Source organism: Astatotilapia calliptera, chromosome 11, assembly GCF_900246225.1.
Source record: "Astatotilapia calliptera chromosome 11, fAstCal1.2, whole genome shotgun sequence".
Taxonomy (NCBI): domain Eukaryota; kingdom Metazoa; phylum Chordata; class Actinopteri; order Cichliformes; family Cichlidae; genus Astatotilapia; species Astatotilapia calliptera.
Window position 1 is genome coordinate 34,062,444 of NC_039312.1, and position 15,386 is coordinate 34,077,829.

General features: G+C 41.5%; 1 protein-coding gene across 10 annotated transcripts in view; it reads right to left on the minus strand.

Annotated features, from left to right (window-relative positions):
- gabbr1a (gamma-aminobutyric acid (GABA) B receptor, 1a) overlaps window positions 1-15,386 on the minus strand; it is a 130,699-nt gene that overhangs the window by 36,891 nt on the left and 78,422 nt on the right. For all 10 annotated transcript variants that reach the window (XM_026183912.1, XM_026183904.1, XM_026183911.1 and 7 more), the window contains 3 exons: window positions 11,484-11,729; window positions 8,594-8,657; window positions 7,738-7,815 (listed from right to left, as the gene is read on the minus strand). In XM_026183912.1, coding sequence (XP_026039697.1) covers window positions 7,738-7,815; window positions 8,594-8,657; window positions 11,484-11,729 — 388 coding nt within the window. The remainder of the gene's footprint in view (window positions 1-7,737; window positions 7,816-8,593; window positions 8,658-11,483; window positions 11,730-15,386) is intronic.

Consider the following 15,386-nt stretch of genomic DNA (forward strand, 5'->3'; position numbering starts at 1 on the left):
CACCAAAAAGAATACTTACCGACCGGTGCCGCTGTTATCAATGATCTGCCTTCTAATTTATATATGCATATGTGACCACACACAACACTTAAACACACACACACCACAGGACGCACTCCGAAGCTACCCTGCAGCTTCACAAGTACTCTGTATAATCTGCACTGGTCACTTCACTTTATTGTTATTGATATTTATATTTAAAAGTGCAATACTGTAATTTTCTGCTGCTCATTCCTGTGCAATATCCCATCTGCCCTCCCGTCATATTTCTTTTCAAGATTTTCTTATTTAATCACTAGTGTACATATATTTATATTTATAGATACATATATATTTAGTCATCTTTTCTCTTTTACCATGTCTCTCTAATATTTTGCTCCTTACTATTTTTCTATTTTTTTTATTATTTTATTTTATTATATTTTCTCCTACTGTATCATGCTGCTGAGTGACTGCTGCTCGTCAAACACATTTCATTGCAATGTTGACCCTGGGCTAACTTGCATATGACAAATAAAACTGAAAACTGAAACACACATCCATCTCAAACACATTAAGCAATGAAATAAATCAAAGATAGAATCTGTTTTGTTAGAATTTTACCTTCAAGATATAAAAATCATAATTGTGCAAAAGGGGCTACAGGGCCACTGCATAATGTTAGCTTATAACCAGATGTTGGTGTTGTTCAGCTGGATTTTGTCAGCTGTCCAGAGTTGGGGGGTCGCTAGAATATTAGGAATAAATAAGCGTGTTTTTCCATGTTAGAAACCTGACTTTACTTTTGAGGTTTGGGGTGAGGAGGAACAGGATGATGTGACATGAAGAGGATAAAACACGGGTGTAATACTTCATATGTTGAGTCTGAAGGCGCAGGGATGATTTAAATGTCCCTATTTATGCGCTCCTATTTACTTTTAATGGATTAATTATGAGTTTATGAGAACGCATCAGTTTGCTGGAAGACAATTATACACTAATCTATGTATATTTATGAGTAGAATATCTGCTTTTTACTCTATTAAATAACCACAAAAAATGACTGACTGCACATTTAAGATTAAATGACTGTTTTCTGAGCCTTTCATCAGCCTCCTAAAACCTGCAGCGCGACATTCATTCACACCAACTTCAACACAAGAAAGCAGGCTTCTCTTTTCTTTCTGGATCCAGCGATATCTGCCATGTGCAGCCAACTGAAACACACTGACTGTTTGAAAACGTGCCTTGGTATCCTAATTTAATCAAAGTCTCTCTCCTCCTTATGACAGTGATTTCTGCCCTTTGGAACAACTAGTAACGCTTTTAATTTCTGACACGGTTGAACAGCATGCTGTGAAACACACAGCCACGAACCACCGATTTGTGCTTGAATGTGTGTTTCAGTAATTACCATACTGTAAAGTAATGTACTGAGCAAGAAGACAACTTTGTTAATTAAGAGTTGAAGCTTTAGGGTTTTATCGAGTGGACCAACGACCAAATTATTCATGCTTGTGTAGCTTTAAACCAGAAGAATTCCTCTGTGAGGAGAGTTCAAAGAGGGGCAGATGGACAGGGAGCCTCGTTTTACACTCAACAGCCTCTGACTATCTGTCTGCCTAAATCCGAGACTGCCTGCAGATGTGTGTTAGCGTGTGTGTGTGAGGATGCTTATGCGAATTTAAGTCTAATTATTCACATGCATGCAGATCGATAGAGTAAGTATGAGAGAACATAGTGAAGAGGCTGCGTACGAGTGCCAGGGTGCATTTAGGCACACACAGAGAGAGAAAAACAGAGGGAGACGGTGTGTGTGTTCATGTCAGAGAGGAAACAGGGCGGGAGTGTCAGCGCTGCATGAAGCTGATGTGTCAGATGTCAGAGGGAAGTGTCAGAGTGTCGTCCCCTTGGGGGTCGCAGAGTGTCAGAGAGCCAATCATGCTGTGTTTAGATGCTTGTCACTGCAGTCACATAGCCAGCTCGTGTCTGGTGACATCTGACAGTAGAATGACAATATAAGACAGTGTGCCAAGTTAAATTAAAGAGGTATGGCAGGAAAACCAGAGGAAATAAAGGGTTTTGTTTTTTTAAGTAGTTAGAAATCAATCTACTCAGTCGGCCATGGAGATAATAAGGTGGCCTCAAGCCAGCCCGGACACATAATCTTTCACCTCACTTAGACATGCCCGAGTCACCTCTACACTACAAAGTGCCAAGGAGGAACCACAGCAGGATGCTTAAGCCAACGAATCTGGCTCCTTTTAATGGAGGAGTGTCTTCATTAAACGACTGAGCTTCTCACTCTAAACAAGCTTCTATAGGAAGCTCATTTCCTCAGCTTGTACCTGCTTCTTTTTTTCATTGGTCACTACACACAGCTCGTGGCCGTGGGTGAGGGTAGGAGTGTAAATCGATCACAAAATCAAAAGTTTAACGTTCAGGTTCAGCTCTCTCTTTAACACAATTGATCAGTCGGCCCGCAGAGATCTGATCTCAATACCAGCCCACATAAGCTGATTACACAGCTGATACCCGTCTACACATCCAACAGGCTAATTTCACATAAGGTCTACAGCTGCTGTGAGTCTACAAGCTCCTCTTAATCACCGTCACATCTGATGTTACTGATGCCTCCTCTGCTCTGCGCTGATGTCTTGCTGCTGCTCTCGCAGACATTTAGTCAAACATAATTTACAGCAGATGGAAACAAACATCTTATTTTGACTATAGTGGTCCTGACTGATTTGTACATCAATCAAACTGTGTGCTTGAGTGAGATGAAAGGATGAGGAGAAACTGGGACATTAGGGATCTTCATTCAGGATACCTGCAGTCCATCCATATTCCTCAATTAATCTTCATGTGATTACACAAGTTCAGCTAAATTTATGTGTAGACTTCTGATTAAGATCTCCACTGGCAAAATTACTCTCCACATGGATCAAATCCAGCAGGACCAACAGTCTATTCATGTGGTAAAGTAAAAACTGAATAGAAATTTGTATCTTCAACACAAACAAAATGCAACACTGTTAAATAAGAAATCCCCTCCAAAACAGCGTGACTCACAAAGCCACAACAGACACATTAAAGGGAAATTTAAAATAAACGGGATCACTGATGCTTCTGTTCATATGTACCCAATATCGGATGATGACCTTTAAGCAACTCCTAGCAACAGATTTGATGGTGGCGACAAAAATTCTGCACAAAAGCACTGAAGAGCCTAAAGTCTGTTGAAACAGTGCAACATTTAGTCCTTAACAGATAAACAGTTTAGTAGTTTGAAAGGAAAAACATCATCTGTTCTCATAATCAAGTAAAAATGTTAAACATGTACTTTACATCTTGAATGCACAGATTTGCAGTGCAACATGAAACCGTATACTTGTTGAATAATGAATCATTCAAGTCAGTAAATAATCTGCAAATGAATTAATCTGCCATCGTTGCTTCTTTAAAAAGAAGCATCACCAATTTATACGAGTCAAGAGAACATGGATGTGAAAAATTCAGAAATATTTTCTCTCTGTCCGTGTTTCCTAAAGGCACAATCTGATAAAGCGCACAGTTTCTGTCCAATTTTGTCATTTGAAACCAAACATACATCACCAATGTTACACTCACTATGTGTGAAGTGCAGCTGTGTTTTTGTGATATATGGAAGTATGACACGTGCCATACGCTGCCAGCTTCGCTGCCGGCTTGTTAAAGTTTCACAAAGAGAGAATATTACAGTAGTTACATCATCTTTGCACTTCCTTTGTTTTAAATTTTTATTTTTGGTTTGCAAGGCTCAGAATGCTTTAGCAACTCTACATTCACCCAGCTGCTTTTCCCTCGACACCTCAACACACCTTCACATATTTCTGTTATAGACAGTAAATATCCAACACACTTTATAATTAAAATACTCCTCCCATGATGACTGTGGGGTTGGGAGACTCTAGAATGACCTTGCTAAAAACTGAAGACCACAAGCTTGAAAACAAAAAAGATCTGGCAGGGGTGTAAGAAAGAACTGAGCTTACTGCAGCTCCTATAGCTATAATTATAATATTTTTTTTGAAGTGGAACTGTTGTAATTTCCCACATAATCTCTGAGGTGAAAAGCTAACACTTCAGATTGATGCTCCGTTTCACACACTTTTTCTACGCTTGGCTCTGTATGATGTCACTGAGAGCATATATCCCTAATACGGTCACCTCGCAGAAGCTTGTTTCAGATTTCAGTGCATGATCCTTATTCATCTCCAGTATGAGATGAGTAAGGATTGCGATGAATTAGTGCTGCAGTAGATTCTAAGTAAAGCCATAGGCCTGAAAATGACCATAAAAGGTCAACTTTAAATATGGAATATTTAAAATTCCAGAATGTGGAAAGCCATGTACGTGTCTGAATGAATGTACAGTCGTAGTAATTACAGCTCTGAGTAGGTGCACGGCGTATATGTGTCAACTGTCCATTCAGTCAGCGTGTTTGCAGCATCTAAGCCCTCCTCCGTCCTTGATCAGGGAATCAGGACGGGAAGTTGCCATGGAGACCCAGCTCTGTAACAGTTGCCACAGCGATCAGAACAAGAGCTGAGCTAAAAAGTGGTTGTTAGGGCGACCGTGCAGAGAGTGAGAAAGCGACGCGAGGAGGGGCGTGGTAAACACAAAGGAAAACAAGCGCAGGGGTTAAGTTAAAAACCGCGCTGTTTACTCCACCCTGTCAGTACATCAAGCACGCCCTTCCCCCATCCCCTCCACCCCAGCTGTCAAGAAGAAAACTTCCCCGAACTGAGTCAGCTCCAGAAAGCAGGAAATTACTCATTTCCTCTCAACAAGTAGATGTCAGCTGGATGTGTCTTTATTTGGTAAACAGAAAAGAAGAAGCTCATTTAAAAAAGCAAACAAAACTCACCTCTGACACTCTGGACAACATGTCAGTTTCACATCAGCGGCTTCTAACTAGACTGACATCAAGCCTGTCACGTTGCAACAAGCCAAACTAAAGAGCTGGAAGCCGGCCTGATGGAAAAACATGTCGCCTACAAGCAAACAGGTCACCTGTCCCTGGATGCTGATACTGACCTGGAAACTTTACCTCTTCTGGGTTCAGTTAAGCCCTGGCAACAGATCATTTCCTTAAAAGCCTAAAAAAAGGCGTCCCTCTGTGGGCTGCCTTGGCGTGCAGGATTGATTAGTGGCACACTCTGTCCAGGCACAAGTATGTCACCTCCTCAGGGAGAGACGGGCCAGTAAACATCCAGAGTACTCGTCTTGGTGTCTGAGGCAAATCATCGCTAATAGGTTTTCACAGTAAACTCAAGTATGGGCAGCAGGAGTTAAAGCACAGGTTCGGGCTTTTTGGCTTGAGTTCGAGCTTCTTTATGCAGAAGAAAGATGTAAAAAAAAATAAAAATAAAAAACTTGGTTGGTTAGCGAGGCAAGCTAAGCTAAGATCAGGCAAAGAGATGAACAACTGAGCTGCGATGCACAGTGTATGGAGGCCATTGCAGCACTGTGAAGCCCCTCGCACCGGACTGCAGCAATTAACTTTAAAAAAATCCATCCTCCCTCTTTTATCGGCTAAAACTCTTCCACCTCCAGGGATTACACGAGCTTGGAGCTCTGAGTGTCAGCAAGGACAAAATGTTGAAATAAGGCCCGGAGGACCGTCGCTACAGCATCCCATAAATTAAACTGTCAAACTGAACTATATGTACATCAAACTGGAAAAGTGCATATTTTCACAGTTTTAGTTTTCAGTAACTCGGTCCAATTCAGCAGTAAGGTGGCACCCTTTAATTCTTCATCAGAAAAATATTAATCACAAAAATTATTAAGTGGAGAGACTGCTGTGCAACTTCCACAGCATTTTCTTGTTAATATTGTGTAGACCTCCACTGCTACTCTGCTCACACACAAAAGCTCCAATGCATGTGCTAATCTTGTTTAGGTCCTCCTTATGTTATAAAAAAAAAAAAACCTGACCCAAAGGGGCACTCACATGGGACGCCTGTGGTTTCTGATACCAGGAAAATGGCGGCAGTGCCTTTGGGGTTTATGGGTAGCAAGGTTGTTTTGGGATGCTTAATCGGATTTGGGGAGTTTGGAAGCTAGGTCAACACCTTGGGATCTGTGATGTGATCTTTGAGCCTTTTCAAGCTGTTTTTGTGGGGTGGTGTGGCGTGGCACACTGTCACGCTGCGGGGAGGATAATGCCACCGCAGGGTCTGCAAAAATCTTTAGATTTATTATATTTCTAAATGAAAAACCCCACGAGTGCCTGAAGTTTTCCTAGGAGAACATTGCACTGGAACAAGAAAATCAAGTTTATTCCCTCTTACTGTCAGAGGTTGTATTGTTGTGGTTTACTGGATTAGCATTGCTCTTTAAAGCAGAATGTGTACATGTTATTATTCTACAACTGCATATGTTTGAGTGCACAGTGCATGCATTACTGTAAAAGTTTCTATATACAAGAAAATTTATTGCACAATTTGGTTGTGTGTGTGTGTTTTTTTTTTTTTTTAAATGGGCCACATTTGGTTGCCTCATGCCAAACAGAGCCTTAACTTATTAGACAGATATGAGGTGTGTTCTGAAAACTGGCCCACATAATATAATAACATCTCCTGCAATGCATGCCAAGGCCACTTCATTACTTCTGGGCCGCGTTCAGTCCACACAGTACTTGTTGGTGCTTTTACTGATCCATAAGTGCCAAAAGGGCCAGAATGTGTCCGCTATCTGGGACACATTGATACGTTTATATCAGCTTTAAAACAAACTTTGAAAACTTCCAAAACTTCCAGAGAGAAAACTCTGCTAACATACACACACACACAGGCTACACTTATTTTTATAGTCATTGACATTTACACATCATTTCTGCTGTGCATTGAGAAAAATCGTCCATGAGTTTGCTTAACCCTTTCCACCCTGAAGGTCTCTGTTACTGGACCAGGCAATTACAACCTGCTGACAGTTTTTTGGAGGTTTCTGAGCGCAGTGCACACGCTGTCAAGGCCACCTGCAACTAACATTATTAAAATGGGTTGTTGGAGTCCCATCTCTGACTGATGGCGGTTTATTTATTCTCTCATTTACAGTTTTGATTAGGCGAGAATAAGAAATGTCAACTTGCAGGTCTCAGCAGATCAGCTTACCATGGTTTGCTGTGGAGTCATCACTGGTTTAATTTGGGGTGTTTTATAACTTGTAAATTTAAAAGCGCTTCGACTGAAGGGTTTAAAATCAGAGAACAGATGCCCCTGTTACTCCAAAACTTGGATTAAAACTGAATTTTTTTCAGGCATGTATTTAATTCAGTGACAAATATCATACATCAATAGCAGTAACTGTGAAAAGCCACTTTGGTTTACTTTTAATGGTGCCAGTTTGCCAGCATGGAAACAAATATAGGTTAAGAAAAACAGGCTAACTCACAGTAGGACGCCGGCCTGTTTGATTACAGTGCATGTGCTGCGCCAACACTTTTAACACATGTTGGACAGTGAGTGTGCAGCCGGCTAATTTGAGGGCGAGCGTCAGAATCCAAATAACTAGCTTCATCTAAACAAGTGGTTACAAAAAAATCCACCGTGATTATACATCATTTAGACAGTAAAGGAGGCTAAATTAAGCCACGCAGCGGAGGTCTGAAGTCAAAGCACAAACATGTAACCCGGCTGACTCACGGCATGACACAGGACACAAATACAGACACAGGAAGCTGAGCGATCGGTGCCGTAAAATCCATCTTACCTATCCAAACATCATTGCCAAACCAGGAGAGGTTCCCTTGAGAGCTGTCATAGTAACCAATCTTCTTATAACTGCCTCCTACATGTTTGAGAAGCAGAGACAAGAAAGCAAGAAAGGTATGAAGTTTAATTAGCATTGCTTCTGTAATTAATTTGCTCCTCGAGAGAGCTGATAAACATTGATATTTATACCGCTGCCGTTTAGGCAGTGCAATATGTGAATACAGAAAGAAAAGGCACATAATGAATACGCAAAAGAATCGACGGATGAAAAGGTGGACAAACAAAGAAGCACCAAGGGGAGTGGAAGGAGAAAAGAAAGAGAGGGAAAAAAAGGCGCTTATGTGGCAGTCTTGACCAGGAATACTGATGAGGTCCCACAGTGATTCAGGGATTCGAGTCAGGTCGTCTCATTGTGGATGTCAAATTACCCCGACACCACAACAGGAAATATGAGACCGAATGCGAGGGGAAAGGGGCAGGATTATAAATTCTCATCCGTTAGGACGCCAAAGAGAACAGAGGTAGAAAATAATCCTCAACCTTATCCCATGCAGGGAAACTCATTAAGTCACTGGTGACAAATAGGATGCCATTTCCAGAAACAGCTTAAAACGAAGGCTGGTGCCCAATTAGAGTGAAGCTTCGAGTCAACACCGCACTGCACCCAGCTCGTTCACATGTGCAGTTAAAGGGCCCCTTAAACTGAGCCTTTTCTCCGGACTGCGCTGAAAGCAGCAATCAATGCATCATTGAATAAATTGAGCAATGATTTTCTTCAATGAGTGACATTTATTATTCAGTCCAGATTCTGCAACTATAATTGAACGTGGGAGGACAGCGTAGAAGCGCTTTACCTTGCAGTTGCTCGATAAGAGTCATTGCCATCCTGGATCCCTGGGCGTCAAACACCACCTGGCCCTGAGACACATTCAAAAAGCAGAAACTTGACATTATTGCAAATAAAAAGCCTCATTTTTAACTACATAATTCTGGATTTCAGGGAATATTACTTGTTATTATTCTTTTTTTTGCCAATGGTTGCTGAGATTAACACCACTCCTGCAGCTCACAGACCGGAGATGAAGAAAAATGGGCAAGAAATGCAAACAGCTTTTAAACCAGGCAACCGGTAAAGTTCAGTTCAGCGCCGCTGCAGACAAATAATGATTGTTATATCTTCACGTAGTAATGTACAGTACATTTAGCGCTATATGATGTAGAGCGGAACAGCATACAGAAGAGCTCAGCCATCAATGACAACAGATCGATTTAGTGAGACACTGCATCAAAGGAGGAGCGGCGGGGGGTGGGTGCAGATATGATATATATTCTTCATATAATCTGTTTCTTGAACTTGTGTTGAGACAGAAATGGTGGCCTGCATATCTTTCAGGGTAGTTAGAAGTAATAGTTGAAGCAAAGCTGCAGGTGTTTTTGACCATAACGCCCGTCTCTCAAGGGCAACTGCCAGACTGTCGGATGTCTGTGGCGGCAACAAAGGACCCAGACAGCAATGTGCTTGTGCATCTTTCTATTAGCTTGGCTCAAAATAAACCAAACTGTGTAACTAAAAAAGGCACAAGACATAACAAGAGCTCTGTAGCACAAATGAATTTAGAAGAAGTAAGTAAGCATGATCTCTGCAAGCTAAAGACAGCCAACATCTGTCAAATTCCAGGTTTCAGACTAAGTTCAAAGGCGACTCTCCTTAGTGGTTTGTCTGCTAGCACAGAACGGTTGATCTGATATCCTCGTGTTGGTGTTGTTCCCAGATCATCATACTAAATGTTGTTCCAGGATCAACATTGCAAGTGACCAATCAGAATGTTGTGACGTCATACTTTTGCGACTTCGGGAAAAAGCGGCGTAAAACAAAAAACTGTTCTAAAGCTGCGTGAAATCGCCTCTGTCCGCCGATCAACGGACCCTGACCCTAACCGTAACCCTTTAATAAACAGTAAGCAGAATTGATATTGTCCTTGCAACATTGGAATTTCATAAATGCACGAATGGCTTGGCGCGCAAAAGAATAACGTCACAACAATGTGATTGGTCACTTGCAATGTTGAACCTGGAACAACATTTTCATGATGGTCTGGGAACAACACCAACACGAGGATATCAGATCATCCAGCACAGAGCTGCCCACATGAGCACGTGATTGTCTCTCAAAACAGACCCTCACAGCTTCTCTGTGATCATGCACCATACATATTTACATGTTTCCCTAGCCCGTTGTGCTATGTATCCATCCAGACTGTTTTTGTGCGAGTTGTCCAGTTTTGAGGCATTGGCTCTCTCTCCCTCTCAGATATAATGGAGTAAATTGCGCTCGCCTTGGTGTTCAAAACATCAAAAAATACAATTTAACTGAGCAGCAATGTCTCTTTCCAGAAGTCATACCCATCCACAAAAACATCCACAAACTTTAAAGCAATTTCAATTTATGCAATTGTAGGAACCAAAGTAATCACTATGCAGAAGGATGCATGCAACTACGTGTTCTTAGATGCTCATGCTTCTGACTGTTTAATAGGATGTTTTCCAGCAGAATGACAGACAGCAGAAAGATTGTGCGGTGATAGTTGTGGGCATCTCACACCAAATCAATCTAGAGGATTAAACTGAACTACACGGCAGAGCAAAAATATGTAAATGACATTTCGGGGTGAACTGTCCCTTCCAATCAGTGCCCAGTGTTAACTGGAACACAGCATGGAAGGTGTCCATTTTTGTGGGGTGCACAATGTGCTGGCCGACGTCTCCAAGATGCAAAGTGGAAAAATCACAATATTCAAATTCATTTTTAATGCTCAGTGATTGGAAACTCGTTGGGCATCTGGTGGAGCAGCTGCACTGGACTGCAATAGATTATACCCAATGACACGAGACTGTGCATGGCTTTTATTTTATCCCCACTTCCATACTTTTATAACTGGTTTTTATTATTATTATTATTATGATTATTATTATTATTCAGTGTCATTTCTTCAATGACATAAAATGCCTTTTGACAAAGTTAATGTAAAATAATTTGATGTATCCTGTAAATTCATATATCTGTTGTTTTCATAACAGGAACCACACAGCTGCAAAGTGCTTCACAGTTTGGATAAAAAAAACAAACAAACACAAATTAAAGAAGTAAATTAGAAAAATCTACATATCCCACAGTCAAACATACGCTCTTTTATAAGCAATAAGCAAAAGTAACTGGTGAGTGATTCAGGAAATAAGCTGTAAAAATGAGTTTTCAGCAGCTGATGGGCAGAGGGAGGCTGTTCCAATTTTAGGAGCTACTGCCTCAAAAGCGCGGTCACCTTTCAAAGAAGAGCGTGGAACAGTTGATCAGAGAGGTCGATCGCTGGAATAAGTTCTCAGCAGACTTGCTCTGTAAGAGCCTATGTGAGCCTGGCCGTGTAGAGGCCACATGTCATTTTAAGATTTTTAAATGAATTCTGAATTTCAGGTGATGTGCAAATGCTGGCTAGTTTTTGTTAGCAGCTGAAGCTGGCTCAGGACTGAGCGGTGCAAAACGTGAGGGACGATAATCAGAAGAAAATGCCAAAAACGTGAAGTTACTGGTGAATGTATGAAAGTTATTGCTGTGTTTCTAGTCAAAAAAGGGGTATTTACTTATATATTATTTGATTTTGCATAGTTTGAACCATCCGTCCATTCGCTTATCCTTCTCAGGGTCGCGGGGGGCGCTGGAGCCTATCCCAGCTGTCATAGGGCACTTACCGAGACGCCTTCAAAGGAGCTCGTGTTGAGGGCCCTGTAAATCTCGGACGTGATGTCGTGGTTGTTATAGTTGAAATCCTCCAGACGTCGGCCCTTAGCCTTCAGCGGTGCCACAGTCTTATTAAGGGCTAGTGCCAGCGCCCACACTGCATCGTAGGCTAGAGGGGCCTCCTGAAACCCGCCGGTCTCCTCGGGGTTCTTCCCTCCCAGACGAGACATCAAGGCGGCGAGAAACTCCTGTGATGTCTGAGAAAAAGAAGACAGAGAGGACATCAAAGAGCCAAGAAATGCAACACTGCAAAGAAGGTTTACATTGACTCATTTTTTATTTGTGTTGCTAGATATTCACATAACTAAAGCAAAAAACTTGAAGAGCCAACAAATGAATCGACCCTCAGATCTTTGGAAGTCATTTCTGGTATTCACTATAATGTGTGTATTTGATTTAGGATTTATTTTTACTCTCCTGTAGTAAACACTTGTTCCTACTTCAAATAAACCGAGGAAAAAAGTGAGCGGCTTCAGAGTCAGAAACCGTCTCTCTGCGACAAGCTGAACTTGGTGGAGATTGGAGTGTTAAAAATAAATTTGGTTCAGAATAAATAAATACTGCTTCTACCATGATGAAATAAAAAAGCTCCTTCTATGTGCAGCCAACCTGAACTGATATCTGTCTGCCAAAATATATGCTAACAAGAGGAAGGGTGCATAGCAAATAGCAGCATGTCAGGAGTGGGCCCCACTTTAATGGTGGAGTTATGCTTTAGGATCACACAGGATTAGCATCTGTGCTAACCATAGGGCCTCTTGTGCTGGCTAGAGGGTACTTGGGCGAGCCAGAGGGGCTTTTGAGGGGCAGTAGAGCTGGGCATAGGGGCACTTGGACCCTTTCAATACCCCTCATGTGGACAGGACCCTAAATAATTGATCTTTTACTTTTCTAAACAGAATAGCCTTCTGGCATTCAGAGCTGTGTCGGCTAAGCTAACCGCTATGTGTTTCTAAAGACTTATGAAACACAGAACTCCCTGAAAAACATGTTTGGATTTATCAAACAAGATTTTACTTGTGTTTTCCCTATTTATGCAAATGTATGCCCATCTAAGCTTATCATGTGCTAGTCTGGTGATTTAGCCTCCAGGGTACCTGAGTAGACAGAATATGCAGATATTAATTCCAAGATTTCATGGTCCAAGTATTGACCATTTACAAATCACATAAATTAAAAAAAAAAACAAAACAAACTAATAAAAAGCTCATAGAAAGCTTCTGGTACCAAAAATCACTTCCTTTGCAGTGATAGACAACCCATCAGGAGCTCCAGCACCTTTTCCCGGAAGCCTGGGAATCATTAAACTTGATCAGTCGTTAAAAATAATACGCAGGAATGAGTGGATGTGAGAAGAAAAAGAAAGGTGGCAGGTGGGAAATGTACAAGAAAAAAAGTACAAAAATCTGGTTGAGGTGGGAACCAGCTGTCCCCTCCTGCTCAGGAGGGGAGGAGTCACAGAGAAACTCAGAGCTCGCTGAAGAAACCAGGCAAGCCGATGAGGTTCACAGAGTCAGTTACCATGGTAACCGACTTAAAGTTTAACTTAGCTCTCTTTCTGGAACAGAAACCCCGGAGCTTCATCTCAGGGTTAAAAAACTGAATCTTCATGAAACCTGCTCTCTGGAACAGAGCCCTTAACGAAGGATCAAAAATAAAGCGACTTCAAAAGAAACTAAATTCCACCCGACTCCACGTAATTAAGCAACTGCAACTCGGAAGAGATTCATAGTGGGAAAGTAACATTTTTATTTATTGAAAGTTATTGTACAAAGAAAAAAGAAAATCTCCATCCTCATATTCATTTACGTGCCCTGTTAGTCGTCTCATCTAACCTTTGGTGAGGAAGCTGATCGTTAACTGTATCACACATATCTGTCACATCTCTTTCTTTGGTTGCGGTTGATCCCCAGGCATCTTTATTGCTTTGCTACACTCTTACAGTAATCTTAAGACAGGCCAACTTTTTCCTTTTCTCACAAGCATTTGAGTTTAGAACTCATTTTGTGATTAAACACCAATCAAAATTATCTCCCGCTGAAAGCCTGGATACACGCGCAATGGGAAATTATTGCTACCATTCATCATTGTGTCTCTGTGGATTCTTTGAGGCCAATTAGGCCTACACACACTCCAATTCACTTATGTCAAATTCATCTAATTGAAATTCCACCTTGGCATTTGGCATTTAAATCTGCCACTGCCTTCTGAAAACTAGCTGACAATGTGCTTTGCAGACCCTGCAGTATTGGCATAGTAGTTTAATCTGAGTGCTCTATCTAAGAGTGCTATGCCAATTTCAAACTTAGAAATTGAATTTGAATAGACGGACAGGGAGCAGGAGTTCTGGCTGTAATTCTTATCGCCCGTTGAGCAGCACTCGTCAACAGCTAAAGCAGCAGGTAGTGGCAGGTGCTGTATGAATATAAACAACAGCTGCTGATGAAGTGCAAGGGAAGGAGGAAGGGATGGAGGGGAGGGTGGTGGTGAGAAAAGGCAGGACGAGGAAATGGTAAAGGAGAGATGGGTAAACAAGAAGAATGACGGGATGATCCACGACAGACCGGCAGAGTCGGAGAAGGTCGAAGAAAAAAGGGAAAAGGGAGAGAAGAAGAGACGGCGTAAGAGGATTAGAGCAGGTAAACAGAGGAGAGCGACTGCACCTGAGAAGCTAAATGAGCGTCGGACAAAAATGAGAAAAAGCGAGCTGCTGATAATTTAAATGCATAAACTCCCAGGCATTCTCAGCAGTTTAGCAAACACATTATCGATTCAGGTCATGCAAAGTTCACTGAAGCTATGACTTTATTGTTCTTAACATGCCAGCCGTTCCTGAAATAACTCGTGCCTCACGAGGATCCAGATATATAAGAGCTGAAACCTGGCAACAGTGAATGAATGACGGCTCAGAATACACATCAACAGGACAGGAGGAAGTCATCACAGCTGTTTATTTACAAGCGATCGCCTGAAGCTGCGGTGCGAGCAAATTAAATTACATTTAAAGCAATTAAAAAAAGAGCCAAAAATGCTTTAATCGCTTTAATTTCATTAATAAAATACTTTTTGTAATTACTCTCTGCATATTTTAACTAAAACGTGAATGTTTTCAGATGAGTGCAGCTGCTGTTTTCACTTCCAATATTTCTTCTAATCTTTCCCGTTTTTCCTCAGGAAGCTTCGCCTTTTCCCGGGCCACCTCTTAATGACTTTCCTGGTTGACTCACAGCAGCATTACAGGAAAATGACATTACGTCACACTAAGTCCTGGCCATAGACCAACTTCAATTAACATTGCTTAAACACCATGCCCAGGATTTTTGGACATTAAGTCACGCTGGTTGTGTTCAAATTGTGTTGACAGGTGTGAACTATATTTAAACAGAGGAAGTGCCTTTAAAGAGCACTAAGTGCATCTCCAGGTAAAGATTTCAGGTGTGGTTCGATTTGATTATATTATGCATACACTGTTAATTCAAGGAAAGAGACAGACTCCAATTAGTAGAACAGAGCACAAACCGACTGATATCAGTACCACTTGTTTGGTCCTTTTCATTTTTTTAAAAGTCTTTTTCTCCATTGAGTTTTATTGACACAGTGATGGAGGGAAGGAACGGCTCCCTTTTAACAGGAAGAGACCTCCAGGCTCAGCGAGGAGCAGCCATCTGCTGCGACTGGTGGTGGTGGGGTGACGGGAAGAGAAGAGAGAAAAGAGGAGCATACAGAGACCACAAACAACTAGCAGCTCTTTTAGGCTGTTTTCTATATATATTTTTTATAAAAATGAGACGTTAACAGCATTTCAAAATTATAAAATGCAATGCTGTAGGCCAGCAGAGGGAACATTTAGGCCA